Source organism: Lepidochelys olivacea (assembly GCF_965140295.1).
Source record: "Lepidochelys olivacea isolate rLepOli2 genome assembly, chromosome: 6".
Classification (NCBI taxonomy): Eukaryota; Metazoa; Chordata; order Testudines; family Cheloniidae; genus Lepidochelys; species Lepidochelys olivacea.
This window is the reverse complement of record NC_140416.1, coordinates 100,031,898-100,048,348: the sequence shown is the minus strand read 5'-3', so window position 1 is coordinate 100,048,348 and position 16,451 is coordinate 100,031,898. Positions and strand designations below refer to the sequence as shown.

At 40.7% G+C, this 16,451-nt stretch overlaps 1 protein-coding gene across 3 annotated transcripts in view; it reads left to right on the top strand.

The window, feature by feature from the left end:
• The window catches only part of BTBD7 (BTB domain containing 7), a 114,489-nt gene that overhangs the window by 29,549 nt on the left and 68,489 nt on the right, over positions 1–16,451 (top strand). For all 3 annotated transcript variants that reach the window (XM_084632027.1, XM_084632025.1, XM_084632026.1), the window contains 2 exons: positions 3,473–3,660; positions 8,852–9,931. In XM_084632027.1, coding sequence (XP_084488153.1) covers positions 3,579–3,660; positions 8,852–9,931 — 1,162 coding nt within the window. In that variant the 5' untranslated portion in view covers positions 3,473–3,578. The remainder of the gene's footprint in view (positions 1–3,472; positions 3,661–8,851; positions 9,932–16,451) is intronic.

Below are 16,451 nucleotides of genomic sequence, written 5' to 3'. Positions count from 1 at the left end.
AGACATTATAAGTACATAATCCCCTCCATCCCATGCATCTGTGTTTTCATTGCGGCAGAGGATGTGCACCTTAAGCTGCTGATATTCAGTTGACAATTAGGCTGTTCCCTATGGTGATAAAATGTTAACACTGCAAATTGAAAACAAATCTAAACAGATCTTCTTGAGAAGAGGAGAATGTAAATAAGCTTGTGCCTGTATATAGACGCATAGACAAAGCAGTAAAGAAACAATGCAAAAAGATAAGCGAAATTGGATAGAAAGTAAGGCTAGTGAAGCTGAAGAAGCAGGGGAAAGAAACAGTACAAGAACAGTCTACACAATCCTGAAACAGTTAACAGGATATGGATCAAAATTCAGAAGTGTCCCAATGAAAGGGGAAACCAGGAGAAATTTTGAAAACACAGGAGGAACAAGAAAATAGATTGGTGGAACACTTCAAAGAAGTGCTAAACCAACCAGAACCAATTACAAGACTAGAATGTAACAATGATAAACCATTAGACTTAGATATAGATGTATCTGAGGTAAAAATCAAAGAAGTGTTAAAAAAAGCACTGCAGAAGCTGAAAAACAACAAGGCACCTGGTTTGGATGGCATTCATCCTGAAATGCTTAAATATGGAGGCAAAGACGTGGAATCAATCATCTATTCGCTATGCAACAAAATATGGATGGAGGAATAAGTGCCGGAAAAATGGACCCTTGGTATCATCAAGTTATCAAGGAAAGGTGATCTAAACAATTGTTCAAATTGGAGGGGAGTAAGGAAAAGTCACAGGAAAAGTATTACCAGCAGTCCTCCTGAACAGAATGAAAGGAAAGATGGATACCACTCTACGTGAACAACAATCTGGTTTTAGGCAAGGGAGATTGTGCACAGGCACTGTTTTCACCCTGAGATGGATTATTGAGAACACAATTTAATTCCAAGGCAGTCTTGCCATCAATTTTGTGGACTTTCAAAAGGCATTCAATAGTGTAAACAGAGGAAAAATATGTGGAAAATTGTGGAACAATATGGAATTCCAGCAAAATTAGTTAACATTATGAAGGTATTCTACGCCAACTCAAAATGTTGCATTAAAATGGAAAATGGTTTGAGTAAGCCATTCAGTATCAAGACAGGTATAAGGTAGGGCTGTGTCCTGTCTCCATTTTTGTTTATGCTAGTCGTTGACTATGGAATAAAACAATGCAACAGTGATACATACATCCTAAAATGGAACAGTTAAAGGCTATTTGATCTAGATTTTGCTGACGACATTGCTCTTATCAGTGAAGTTGCCAACAGACTACAAAAATGTACAAACAAAGTAAAAGTAATGGAGAAGATACAATGCAAAGAAATGTAAAGTCATGTTAAAGGGAATTATAGGGACAGAAATCAAAATTGAAGAAGAGAAACTGGAGAAGGTGAACAATTTTACATACCCTGGAAATACCATCTGCCAAGATGATAAAAGTTCTAAGGAAATAAGAAGAATTGGGAAGGCAGACGCTGCATTTGGAAGAACATAAGAATGGCCATACTGGTCAGACCAAAGGTCCATCAAGCCCAGTATCCTGTTCTCTGACAGTGGCCAATGGCAGGTGCCCCAAAGGGAATGAACAGATAGGGCATGGATCACTTGACGATAACCTGTCACCCAATCCCAGATTCTGGCAAACAGAGGTTAGGGACACCGTTCCTGCCCATCCTGGCTAATAGGTCCATCAATGGCTATCTTCCATGAATCTATCTAGCTCCCTTTTGAACCCTGTTTATAGTATTGGCCTTCACAACACCCTCTGGAAAGAAGTTCCAGAGGTTGACAGTGTGTTGCATGAAAAAATACTTTCTTGTGTTTGTTTTAAACCTGCTACCTATTAATTTCATGTGGTGGCCCCTTGTTCTTTGTATTATGAGAAGGAGTAAATAACACTTTCTTATTTACTTTCTCTATACTACTCAAACATCTGACAACTCAAAAACATCTCCCACAAGACAAAACTGAATGTGTACAAAGCAGTTATCGCCATCACAACATATAGCAGTGAGACATGGCAACTTACAAAGAAAGATATGCAAAAGCTGGATGCATTTCATCACAAATGTCTGAGAAGAATATTGGGAATAACATCTAGAGGAAGAGGAATGAAGAAGTCAGAAGAATTACTGGACAAGGCACTCTCTCACAAGTAATCTACAAAAGAAGACATCAGTGGCTGGGACGTGCTGAGAATGGAAAAAGAGTGCTTACCAAATGCCACCCCTTGAATGGAAGCCAGAAAAGGCAAGAAAAAAGAGAGGAAGATCGCGAATAACATGGAAACTAACAGTTCTGAATGACATCAAGCACGTCAACATGAAATTGGAAGATTTGAAGAGAAGGGCAGTTGACAGGCAAAGATGGCAAATGTGGGTAGCCCAATATGCAGCAAAGCACGGGATGGACTAAGGTCTAAGGCAGTGGTCCCCAACCTTTCTGTGGGAATAGCACATTCCTATTCCCAGAAGACTGAGGTGGGCGCCAGACACCCGCTGCCGAAATGCTGCCGAGAAGTGGCAGAAGAAAGAAGCGTCGTCGCTGAGAAATGGCAACGCTTCTCGGTGGCATTTCGGCGGGCGGTTCTCCGGTGGCCTCACTCCACAACGGCATTTCGGTGTCCTGTGGGCACACACATCTGTCCCAATGGGTGCCATTGCGCCCGTGGGCACCGCATTGGGGACTCCTGGTCTAAGGTCCGTACATACAACATGAATCGTTGTGCTGTATGTCTTTGGTGCTGAGTTCCCTGGTTTACCTCGTGCCTCACAATATTTACTTGTACATGATTAACTACCTTTTGACATTAAAGTACACCTTATATTTTCTATAAGGAATTTATTTTATGTGAAAACTTGGTTTGCTTTTAACAAATTTATCTAAATTTTAGGGGTGGTCTACACTAGAAAATTATTACTGTAAGCTAGGAGTTTACACTTATAATTATAATGGTTTTAAGTTCTGGTGTGGATGCAGTTATAATGGTATAAAGTTGCATTCTACTAGGATAGTTTATTCTGCTTTCCCAACCAGAAGAAGCTGTACCTGGTTTAATCAATTTCATACAGTGACAGCTGTACCTACATTAAAGGGAATTCTTGTCATTTTAACTTTAAAGCTTTGCTGCTTTAATTATCAGTATAGTATAGGCAAGCCCATAATTGTAAACTTGCGAGCTAAAAGTTCATGATACAGCTATCCTGTTACTTGGCGATTTTAACATGCAACTGCATTATTAATGTGAATAATTTGGAAGAAAAATATTCTTTGATCTTCATCCATGGGATGATCACTTTTAAAGTTCTTTTTGTCTTGAAAATTGTACTTGAGGATGTCCGATTAGGAACATAAATGAACTTTTTCAATTTAATATATTTTAGAGTAACTACTGAGAACAATGAACAAAACTAAATAATTTATTGTTGTTTTTGTTTTTTCTTTAGAAATGGAAGAACATAGTCTGCTGGATCGGGGATTGAAGGTTTATAATGGATTGTGGAATTATACTTTGAAGAGCCAGCAGGCGGCATGCCTGAGTGACTAAAGAAAATGGGTGCTAATGCATCTAACTACCCTCATTCGTGTTCCCCAAGGGTAGGGGGAAATTCGCAGGCACAACAGACATTCATAGGTAACTTTCAATTCTCCTGCCATTTTTATAACGTTTACTGTATTGTATGTGCTTGTATTGGATTGCTTGCAGTATTGGTAGTGGAATGCAGAGCCTTTTATCATCTTCACCTGTTTGAATCCACTCAAGCTCAGTAGTGTGTGAAATTTGGTACTTTTTAATAACTAATTGGCCTATGTGCAAGATGAGTTGATGTTTCCAGTTCCTAATGGACAGATGTCTGTGATTAAAAACCACCATCACAGTTGGCTCTCTGAACGATCTCAACCATACATGACAACTGTCCTTGCTTATAAGGGACAGATGGTACCTGTTAAACAGTACATGTACCATTTTTCTACTTTGTTTGCTCCAGAAAGCTCTGTGCATCATATTTTAATAGAATTAAAATGTTTCTATTTTTATTCCTACCTCCCCTCTCTCTCTTTCTCCTCTTCCCCCCGCTCCCCCCATGTCCTCTTTCCTGTTGACACTGTCTGCAAAGAGATTGAATCACTTTCTCCCCCATAGATATGATCACTCCAGTATATGGTTCAGGCACAACCTGGGAAACTTCATCCTCCTGTCCCTACTACATTTTTCTTTTGATAAACAGAGGCCTTTATTTTCCAGCAGCACTAAAATCACTTAAACAGAAATTTGTGTGTTTTAGGAGCTCTGAAACCAAAGATCTTTGGAGGTGTATGTGTGTTTCACAGTGGGAACCCCTAAACACAACCATAGTACAAAAAATTAAAACGCTGAGTGGTTTCACTGATGGCATCTTTAAAAAAAAAAAAAAAAAAACTTATTCAGAAATCTGGCAGCCTAAAGATTGTTCTTGTAATGGTATATAGCATAAATGTTCTTATGCTACCACTTATTTTCTTGGATTACCCCTTGTTGAGATTTAAAATCCTAAATTGTAATGTAAGCACATAGTTATGTAAGATGTAAAACTCCTTTTTTTGAGTGCTTTGACTTCTGATGTGGAATCAATAGTTAACCAATGATCGTGATGCAATGTTATTCCTATATTTAATCAGGTTTCAGAGTAGCAGCTGTTAGTCTGTATCCGCAAAAAGAACAGGAGTACCTGTGGCACCTTAGAGACTAACAAATTTATTAGAGCATAAGCTTTCGTGGGCATATATAATCTTCTTACTCTAGGATCCATTCTCTGCATCCTATTAAGTGCGCTGTAGCCCACGAAAGCTTATGCTCTAATAAATTTGTTAGTCTCTAAGGTGCCACAGGTACTCCTGTTCTATATTTAATCATCACTGAAAGTGCAGATATGTCCTAAGCAGAGAAGCATCTGCTATCTGCGAATACTTTTTGAATATGTATCTTTTAATCCGCCAGAAGTTACTGAAAATCTGAGTAGATGCAATCTTCATTACATATTGCTTATCTCCAAAGTAGACTCTCCATTTTGTGTGTATACTCACCTTAGGATGCCAAGAAAACTGTTGTAGTAAATATCACCTGAGTGCCTACAGAGTATGGGACATTACTTCCTGCAAGGCTTTAAAAATTTAAGTGTTCCACGTATATCCCTTTAATTTCTGATTAACTAGCAGTGGTAAACAAATTGAGCTATCTTCCTTTACAATCCCAAGCTAAAGTCTTTCCACTATTGCAAGAATGACAGTCACAAGATTGATATCTCTATCTACCTAAATGCTGCAACCCTCCCCCCAAACAGCTGACCCTGAAATCAGTCAACAAGCCAACCAGATCATACCCCAAGCAGTTTTACCCTGAAAAGGAGACATGCCAGAGACTCCATGGAGTTAACTAGGAACTTCGCTATTGCTATTAATTATATGTGGAAGATGTAGTAATGGGCTGCAATATAAAACCCTAAGATAGATACCAACGTTTGTTGTCACCTCTAAATTTCAGCGGCGCACAATTTATCCAGTGAGAATTGAGGTTGAGATTTTCAAAGAAGCCTAGGGAAATAGGGCATCAAATCTCAGTGAGAATCAATGGAAGTTAAGCACCCAGTCCTCTTATGGCTGCTTTGAAAATCCCAGCCTAAAACCCTACAATACCATGATTATATATGCTATATAAGAAGGATAAATAAGGATTATCAGGGCCTTTCTCCTAATATCTTTCCCTACCTTTTTTCCTCCCTCTTGTCTCCTTGCCTTTTTGTCGTCTTGAGTCTTATTTCTTCGTTCTTTTGGTTCCACGACAGAGGAAAACGGATATTTTGCTCAAACAGACTAAGACTGTTACTGAGCGTTTCAGCAGTTGATCAAATAACTAGTATTTATTCTTAGAAATCATCACTTTTCTAGACGGTGATTGTGTATGGAACTTGTTTTCTATTCATGAGATTTATTTACTTTCTAAAAATAGAACTGGATATATGAGAACAAGGTCATAAAGTGGTTTTGTATACACTAGCTTTTTACTTCTGGGGATTTAGGTTCAAATCATGTTATCTTAGACTCTATTTATTCCCCATTAAAACTTGATACCACCATCCTAGTATAGATATAGTCAGATAGCTACAAATTGAGAAAACTGATAAGCAAAGCAGTTGGAGTATTGTCATAGTGCCTGCCTTGTGTTGCTAGTCACTTTCTTCCAAGAACACTAAAGTCACTTGCAGCTCATAAAGAGAGAGTACATAAAATAGAAGGTACACCCTTTTTTTGCTGCTGTGAGAATATGTTTGTTCCACTAAAGATTTAAACATAACATATTCATCTTTGTTACTGCTTTGCTTTCAAAACTCAGAATAAGGCTTTCATACCATTTACTGTGGTGAGATGCCTGTTTAAGGTTTTATTTTTAAATATAGTTCTACAGTTCCATTCTGAAAAAGTATAGGCATGCGGAGGACTGGATAAATCCCATTATTATTCAGTGTCAGTTGGCCAATCAGTTTCTTAGGGCAGTTATCTCTTTTTTGAAATGTTTTTCTGCTCAAAGACCAGTATAAACTGAGGAGCATGAAGCTATTGTCATCTTAAAATTCACAGCACTTAACAACTCAGTGTCTCACAGGGGAAAAATAAATTCTTCAATTTTCTTTTCCCACTGTTGCACTAAGGAGAAAATCAAATCAGCATATGGAGACATTAATTGAAAATAGTGTTTTGCAGAGAGAAGCTGAGTTGCTAAATGCTGCTAGATTACAACAATGACCCATCTGTATCTTCAGGCTTTCTCTCTTTTTCCCTCTGGCTCAAACCTGGGTGACATACAGTTATTAAAATAATAGTGTACTATTAGTCTCTCAGAATAGATAGGCGAATACATTATTGTGGGTAATACTGTAATAATAATTACAGTTAGGGTCTATACCTTGTACATGGTATCTAGTACATGCTAACTTGAACCATGTTTTGATTTCCAGTGGTGATTCAGGTGCAAGTGAAAGAGAAGAGGGGATGAGAGTTCTGCAGTCCTGGTCTGCATTTTTTTTTACTTTATTTTAGGTGCTTTTTGTAATCTTATATTATTTTGGAGCCTGCGGATCACAGAACTATCAAATGCGACTTAAGTACTTTTAATTTTTTTGCAAGTCTTTTGACATTTTGCATGTCCCTTTTTTGGAAAATGCACTTTAACATAGTGTATTTTATGGAATTATAATTTACATAGTGCCGCAAGTGTGGGTGGCACTTCATTGATAGAAAATAAGAGCAGAATCCTGCTCCAAGCTTTCTATCTAATATAAAGATCGCACAAATAAAGATGTTGCAATGGGGAGATCAGTGAACAATAAAACATAGGGAGAAAGGATGTTTGTTTTTGGAATTTTGAAGTAGGATATTTTGGCTTGCAATCATTTGAGTTGTCCTTAGCCTTTCATTTAAATAATCTTTAGATAATTTTACTGGTTACTCATACTGTAAACTGGATGCATTCCCTGGTCTGGTAGAATTTAAATGAAGCTGGGTACAGTGGGAGAGACACTTCCTTCATCCACAAAGTGTTGCAGAACCAGTAAAGCAAATCCCATAAAATGGAGGGCGAGTTTTTAACTGCTTTTGCATAACAGGTAAACCGGTAGAATTACATAGCCATTTGCATTGGTGACAGTGAGTCACAACAATTTACAGAAAAATTATTTGTTCCCACAGTCCACCAGGTTCTAAAAAGTGGTTTCAGCTGAGTTTGTGCTTTTCACAGTTCACGTGGCTTAATGTGAAATGCTACAATATTAGCTATATAAGTAACACTGTGTTTTCACAGGCTAATTTCATGGTAATGTTGTAACATGAGTATCACTCAATCCTACTTAAAATAATAAAGATCTCTTAGAGAAATGTACAATAAAGTATGTACGTTATAAAGTCTATAATAAAACTTTTAGTTTATATAGGGCACAGAGGCTTAGAGTTAGTTGAGAATAGAGGTGGAGTAGTGAATCTGCAGACTGAAAAAGATAGACCCACACTGTGTAATATCAATAGACATGTAAAATACTTTATTAAAAATTATATTTGAAAATACTATTCTAAATGAGCATAGTTACTGTAACCATTTTGGAATTTTTTTTGTAATTGCTAGATTATATCTGCTGCCTTTCTAAAGTAGACAAATGTATTTCCCCATGTAAGGTTTGTTTGGTTTAGGTGAAATCTTTTTCCCACCTGTCATACGGCAACTGGAAAAAATAAGACTTTCGTTGGTATGTTTTTTGCCATGTTTGCAATAGTGTATTCAGAGATTGGAGTTTATAAGTAAAATGAGGCCAACACATGGGTTGCAACAAAATTTTAAAAATTTGTTAAATGAAATAAAAATATGCAAAAAGCATAGTTTGGTCATGCCTTTTTCAGTAGATACAGTTTGGAAATGCAGTCAAAACATTTGTTTTAAATTAAAATGGTTTCTCACAATGTAGTGCGTTAGGGTGGGGTCAGGAAACCATATTGTATTTGTGAACTTTAGAATTAGATAATACAAATTTATTATCTACTCTGGAAAAGTGGATCTTTTGCCTCTGGTTAGCAAAACTGTGCTACAGGCTATTGCTCTGAGATGAATAAATGAACCTACAGTGATTCATTTGCAAATCTGACTAGTGCCTATTTAAAGAACTTGATGTAAAGAGAAGGGAAGATTATGTAAATTGTGATGACATTTACTAATCTTTATCTAACGAAAGATACCAGTGGTTCAGCATTAAATTTTTTCTTCAAATGTTTTTAATCCCATTAAATTTTCCTTTCATCTTCAGGAACGTCATCCTACTCTCATCAAGGTTATGGCTGTGAATCAAAACTGTATAGCCTTGACCATGGCCATGAGAAACCTCAAGACAAGAAAAAGAAAAGCTCTGGCCTTGCCACCCTCAAAAAGAAATTTATTAAGCGTCGGAAATCTAGCCGGTCTGCTGATCATGCCAAGCAGATGCGAGAGCTCCTCTCAGGCTGGGATGTTAGAGATGTCAATGCATTAGTAGAAGAGTATGAGGGAACTTCAGCCTTAAAGGAACTTTCTCTACAAGCGAGTTTGGCAAGACCAGATGCCAGGACACTACAGAAAGACATGGCTGATTTGTATGAGTACAAATACTGTACTGATGTAGACTTAATATTTCAAGAAACTTGCTTCCCTGTGCATCGTGCGATATTAGCAGCAAGGTGTCCATTTTTTAAGACACTGCTTTCTTCCTCACCAGAATATGGAGCAGAGATAATAATGGATATCAACACAGCTGGCATAGACATGCCTATGTTTTCTGCTTTGTTACACTACCTTTATACAGGAGAGTTTGGAATGGAGGATTCGAGATTCCAAAATGTTGATATCCTTGTGCAGCTTAGTGAAGAATTTGGAACACCAAATTCCTTAGATGTTGATATGCGTGGGCTGTTTGATTATATGTGTTACTATGATGTGGTTCTTAGTTTTTCATCCAACTCTGAACTGGTAGAATCATTTGGTGGAAGTCCAAACTGTTTAGATGAAGAGCTCAGAGCTCACAAAGCTATTATTTCATCACGGTCACCATTTTTTCGACACCTACTGCAAAGGAGGATACGAACTGGTGAAGAAATCACAGACCGAACCCTGCGGACTCCAACTAGAATTATACTGGATGAATCTATCATACCAAAAAAATATGCCAAGGTCATTTTAAACTGTATGTATACAGATGTGGTGGACCTCTCAGTTTTGCACTGCAGCCCCTCAGTGGGGAGTCTAAGTGAAGTTCAGGCTCTTGTAGCAGGAAAACTAAACATGACTAGGGCTGAAGAAGCTATGGAGCTTTATCACATAGCACTGTTTTTGGAGTTTAACATGCTTGCACAAGGTATGTAATATTGTGTTCATTTTAGCTCCTCAGATTGAATACAAGGTTAAACTGCTTCTTCCTTTTAGTTTTTGGAAACGTTTTCCCAGTCACACTTGAGTTTTATTATGCCATTAGATACTAACTCTTATTTATCACATTTCATCAGTAGATTTCAAAACTCTTTACACAGTATGTGTCATTGTTCTCATTTTACATATGGAGAAACCAAGGCACCAAGGAAAACTTGAATGGCTTGCCCAAATGTCACCCAGTAGTGGCAGAGCTGAGAATAGAACCCATGTCTCCCAAGTCCCATCCAGTGCTCTAGCCACTAGGCCACACTGTCTCCATAACATAGCCACTTATTTTGGAAAGACCAAAAGCCAGGACACTACAGAAAGACATGGCTCATTTGTTCTGATCTACTTTTGAGTCAGGGTGTGCTAATATGAGTACATCTTTGAGAAATGGCACCTGAAAAACAGGGCCCTTTACTGTGTCTCAACTAGGACACCCCAAAAGTGGGGCACCTAAAATCACTGGTCACTTTTGTAAGTCTTGAATTAAATTTTGTTTAATATTTTCACTTCAAGGGAGGGAGCAAGGTCCAGTGGATGGAAAATATGAGCTGTGTTGGTACTGAGTTGCTGTGTGATCTTGCGCAGAGCACTTCATCTTTCTGTGGCTCTTAACTTACTCATCTGTAAATTGGGGATAATTTCATGTATTCCTTTATAAAATATTTAAACCCTGTGGGTGAAAAGCATGATATAAGAGATTAGATATTAAGTTTCACTTTTAGCATAGGCTTACTTGTTTAAATGAAATACATTTTCGCTTGTTTGAAAAAGAATGAAGGCAGATATCCATTTGTGGGTGTAAATGACATGAGACGGGAAAATTAGTGAGCTTTGTTAAGCCTCATCTTGAGACAGAAGAAATATTCCGAGTTTCATAATAGGATGTAAATTGTTAAAATGTATAAATTTGAATGATTGGCTATATAGATTATGCAAAATAGATTACATGATTTCTGCGTGTTACTGGGGAAGTTCAGAGCAAGGGAAGGCTTTAAATTCGTAAAGATACATTGATAATTGAAAGGATATTTAAACAATTTTTCAATTTTCAAAAAAGTTTTCAAATAAAAATTCAGAGGAGAGAAGTTGATGGCTAGTGCCTCTCAAGGTTAGATTAATGAGAAATATCACTGAATACAAAGAAGAAGAATGAAATAAAGCAAAATGTATGAAACACAAATGTTGGGCATTGTGGATAACAGGAATAAAAAGTGGTTTTAGCTGCAAACATTTTTCTGGGTTTTGAAAAAATCATTTAATCATTGACAAGTAGGACACTTCCAAGCAAATGGGGTGGTGGTTAGGGAGTAATCAATTAATGCATAATTTGGGCTTTCATTTTATGTTGTTGGTCCTTACATCTGTGAAGATAATGCAGACAGCTCCAATATACCTGCAGACTTCTGGTGAGGTCAGGTGTTGGCCCTTACTATCTGTTGTTGTTTGAATTTAAGGTGCTGCCATGTCATGCGTTCTGGGAGTTGTACCTTTGAAGTATCTGGTATTAGCCGCTGTCAGAGGCAGGATTCTAGACTAGTATTGCAATTTGTATGCTCTTATCTGGGACACCTTATAATGTTGCAATGAATTTGAACAGAAGATGCCGTATATGGCAGGTCAAGTATATAGGTAGCTTGGATCTGCTGGAGAATCACAGCATGGAGCAGCAACCGCAGTGCTTCTAATCTCCTGTCTGAGGGAGTAAAGATCATCTCTGTCCTTTCAGGCCACCATTGCTCAGACCTCCTCCTGAGTACCTTTTTTTTTTTCTCCTTTTCATGGAGGCCCTTTCCTACCCAGCTTGACATTGGACAGGCATTGTGTAGGTATAACTGAGGGTATAATTTGTCCTGTGGCATCTTTATTATTGACAATGATGCATAAAGTAGAGAACATAGCATGACATTCAGAACTCAGTTTGTCTTCAGTGTTGACAGTTGTAGAGAAAAAAAACATAATTTTACTTGTAAACTGGCAGATTTGTAATGGAATATATTGAGACTATCTAGTGACATACAGTACTGTTATGCCATTTTTTAAACAGTCACTTTTCAAAGTAGATCTGCACTTCAGATATTTCCTAACTGTAACAAGAAACTTGGATAGCTTAGGAAACTTACAGAATATAGATTATTTAACGGACACTGCCAGAATCTTTCTAGTCTGCAATGTGGGTATTAAAGAATAGATGAAATTACTGGAGGAAGATCATCTCTTACATGGGCGACTGTAAGAGTGATATTGAACTGTGGAAGACAGAAATGTGGGATGTTGACTTGTTTAAGTAGTTTGTGCCCTTTCCTAGAGGACTATATCAGGAAAACATTTTGTAGGTAATAGTATTGAAGGCTGTGAAACAGTTCTTGATGCTGACATAAGAACTACTGAAACATGAAGGATGCATGTTTCTTGAAGAATGCTACTGCAGAGTTTTCTTTCCTGTAATATTACTAGAAATGTGTCTGAACCATGAAAAGTAGAATGAACTGGACTGTAATGAAACACTTTTCTGTAACCTTTACAGTCGAGGAATGTGAAATGTGTGTTTGGCAATAAGAAATATCATTGCTTCTACTCTGAAGGTGTCAGAGTACATGGAAAACCACCTGTATAATCTCCTGGCTTGTCAGTTTAGCAACTACATCAGAAAGTTGATTAGTCCATTGCTCTTGTATAAGAATTTTGTCAGTGTCCAAATGAGAATCTCTATGATGATAAGAAGGAAGGTACCAGAGCAATATATGTCCATCTTGCAAGCAAAGCAAAATGATGATGATGATGAAATTGGGAACTAAAGAGGTATGTTCCAAGTCATGATGAGAGAGCTTTAGTGCCACCATCCCTTGAGGTCTCCTTGGGTTTCAAAATTTTGATAGTGGAATTTTCAGATCAATAATTGTTTGTGTATTGCTGTTTTATATTGCAGTTATGGATTAACTTGACAAATAACATAAAACATATTTTAAGGAAATGAAACTGCAGGTTTTAGTTCATAAGTAAAATGTGACAAAATATACAACTGTAGCTAATCAAAGTAGTAGGTATTAGTTTATTTGTAAGCAGTAACATTTGTTACAATCTAAAAACTGGAGTATTTGGCATATGAATTTAAAGCAAATAGTGAAAATATGTTCTTCGAGTGCTTGCTCATGTCAGTTCCATTCTAGGGTGTGTGCGCCCATGTGTACAGTTGTTTCTGTAGAGCCAGCTGTGGTGCTCTCTGGAGTGGCACTCTCATGCGGCGATATATCAGGCACCACCAGCCCTATGCCCTCTCAGTTCCTTCTGACCGGCCTTGACAGTTGGTTGGAGTGCCTGGTCTTGCTTAGCAAGAGCATTAGCAACTCTTCACTGTTCAGATTGTTCTCCTTTGTTATTTAGTCAGTGATTAGTTAGCTGTTAAGTGTTTAGTAATTAGAGTCCCAGCTGGACTTTGTCCTGGAGCGGGGCATGTCCCGCTCCCCTGGCTTTAAGCCATGTTCCAAGTGCAGCCGGCCAATGCCCATCAGTGACTCTCACAACAGTTGTCTGAAGTGCCTGGGAAAGTCTCATCGAAATGACAGGTGCTGGATCTGCAAAACTTTTCATCCCCGAACTGAAAAAGAGCAGGACATTTTGATTTACGGCCCCCCTCATGGAGGCTGCTCTGTGCCCAGCATCGGAACCCTCTCACTCGGATTCCACGCTTACTACCTCAGTGTTGGCGTGCAGTGCACTGCCAGCACCAGGTTCCACCCAGCACTGTTAGCCCTCGCCAGTATTGAAGAAGTGGTCTGTCATCTGGTCTGCAGGCACCACGAAAGGGAAGTTCAGGCAAAGGACCTGAGCTAGGCCTCATGCCTGCAACGGAGGCTTTCATGGGTACCAGTTGGTGGGTACCAGCCAGGGACCCATTTCCGACTCCAGGGAGTGGTAGGGGATCCCAGCAGGGCCATCTGTGCTTGAGGTGGGCCCGGCGGCCAGAAGAACAGTTAGACCGACTGGCACAACAGACACCTGGCCGCATGGCGGATTCCACCAAGACACCAGCTCAGACGACCAAGCCTATGATGGGACTGCCCCTAAAGGCAGTGGAATGCCCCCGGACTGTAGGTGGTGTTCCCCTTCACCATGGCCAAGGACCCCAGTACTGCAACCCCGGTCTCTGGCCAGGAGGCCCAGATCTCTGAAGCCACGGTCTCTGCTAGCAAGACACGGGACTCCGGAATTGCGATGTCGATCCCCGTATTCTCTGTATCAATGGTCCTCCCGCCAGAAATTGCCAAAGCGCTGGTCGCCATCGCCTCTCATGTCACCTAGGCGTTGGTCTCCTCAGATGCAAGACCATTCCTGGTCATGGCACCAGTTGCCGGTACCGTTCTTCAGGCAGGAACTGGCCCTCACTTTCCCTGTACTGATTGTCAACAAGAGTCAATCAACAGTCTCAGGCTTCCACAGCCCTGCCCTGGTCTCCAGAAGGACAGTGGTCTGGGTTGGATGAACTGTTTAGCCCTTCCCCTGTACGGGACGAATCATCTCCCAGCTGGGAGCCTGCCAAGGTGCCTGTGGTACCAGTATGGGGCATTAGCCCGCTCAGTGGCAATACTGGAACCGTACTCCCACAGTTCCTCCCCAGGTGTCATCGGACAAGTTACCTCTGGCACAGCCAGCATCAGAGCAAGAGGCCCAATCTGAAGCAGTAATCCCGAGGTGGTGCAGTCATCCTCCTCATCCATGGATGAGCCGGTGGTGGGGCCCTCACAAACTGGTAGCCCACCAAGCACCAAGCCCTCCTTAAAAAGGTGGCAGCCAACCTGAACTTGGAGGTCAAGGAGCCCAAGGACCTCTTCAGTGTCATTCCTGCCTTTGCTCCAGCCTGGGTCACGTGGCCCGTTCTCCCAGGGGTCCTGAAGATCACCAAGTTGGTGTGGCAGACCCTCTCTTCCATTTTGCCCATATCCAAGAAGGCGGAAAAGAAGTACTGTGTTCCCACCAAGGGGTTTGAATACCTATACACCACTCTCTTGTGGGGTCCCTGGTTGTGTCTTCCGCCAATGAAAGGGCAAGGCAAGTGGCACCCCAAAAATAAAGATTCCAAGAGACTAGACGTATTTGGAAGAAAGTTGTTTTTGGGGTTTTTTTGGGGGTTTTTTTTGCTCTGTCTCTCACAGCAAGCCTCCAATTTAGGGTCTCTAACCATCAGGCCCTATTTGGCAGGTACAATTTCAACCTGTGGGACTCCATCGGCAAGTTCAAAGAGAGCCTCCCACAGGATCTGGTGCAGGAGTTCACCACTCTCATAGATGAGAGCAAGGCGGTAGCCAAGGGTGTCCTCCAGATGCCCTGGGATGCCACAGACTCTGCATCCAGGGTGTTCACCTATGTAATAGCCATGAGGCATAGCTCCTGGTTACAGACCTATGGGCTGTCCCAGGAGATGCAATCCAGCCTCCAGGACCTCCCATTCAAGGGAACGGGGCTCTTCTCTGAGCTAACTGATGCTAGGCTCCATGACCTTAAAGACTCCCAGGCCACCCTCCACTCCTTAGGCCTTAATATTCCTCAGTGGGCCAGAAAGCTATTCCGCCCCCTCCACCATTGTTGAGGTCTTGGCGTACCCCTGGATCTGGCTCCTACAAAAAGGACAAAGACTGTTTTTAAGTGACACCACCTGCCGTCATCTCATCCACCTGTTCAGCCTGGTTCTTCCAGGGACCAAGGCACCCAGAAGCAGTCGTTTTGAGGGTGTGCCCGAGGATGATGCCCCAATCACTGTATCGGATCCGCTCTCCGTCTTCCTCAACCGCCCCAGTCCTTTCTGGTCAACCTGGTCCCATATCACCTTGGACCGCTGGGTGCTTGACACAGTTTTGTCGGGTTATACTCTGCAGTTTGTAGCTGACCAATCCTTCCATTCCCCTTCCCCATCCCTCTCCAGGGATCCTTCTTACAAGCAACAACTTGTTCAGGAGGTTGAAAACCTCATGAGCCTAGGGGCAGTGGAAGAAGTTCCACAAGAAATGGAAGGAAGAGGGTTTTACTCCTGTTGCTTCCTCATTCCGAAGGCAAAAGGGGGCCTAAGATCTATCCTATACCTGTGCCACCTCAACAAGTCTCTCAAGTTGAAGTTTCGTATGGTCTCCCTGGCCTCCGTCATTCCCTCCTGAGATCCAGGAGACTGATAATCTGCCCTAGACCTAAGGACGCGTACTTCCATATTTCCATATTCCCGGGGTACGAGCGTTTCCTCAGTTTCCTGTTGGGCCAGCGCCACTTCCAGTTCACAGTGATGTCTTTGGTGTCTCGTCGGCCTGGAGAGTGTTCACAAAGTGTTTAGCGCCAGCGGCCGCTTACCTGCAACATCGGGGAGTCAAGGTCCACCTGTACCTTGAGGACTGGTTGATAAGGGGCCAGTCCTCGGATCAGGCGGAGGCATCTCAGTCTGATATGTTCCACCTGCTGCTCCCTGGGCCTGATGA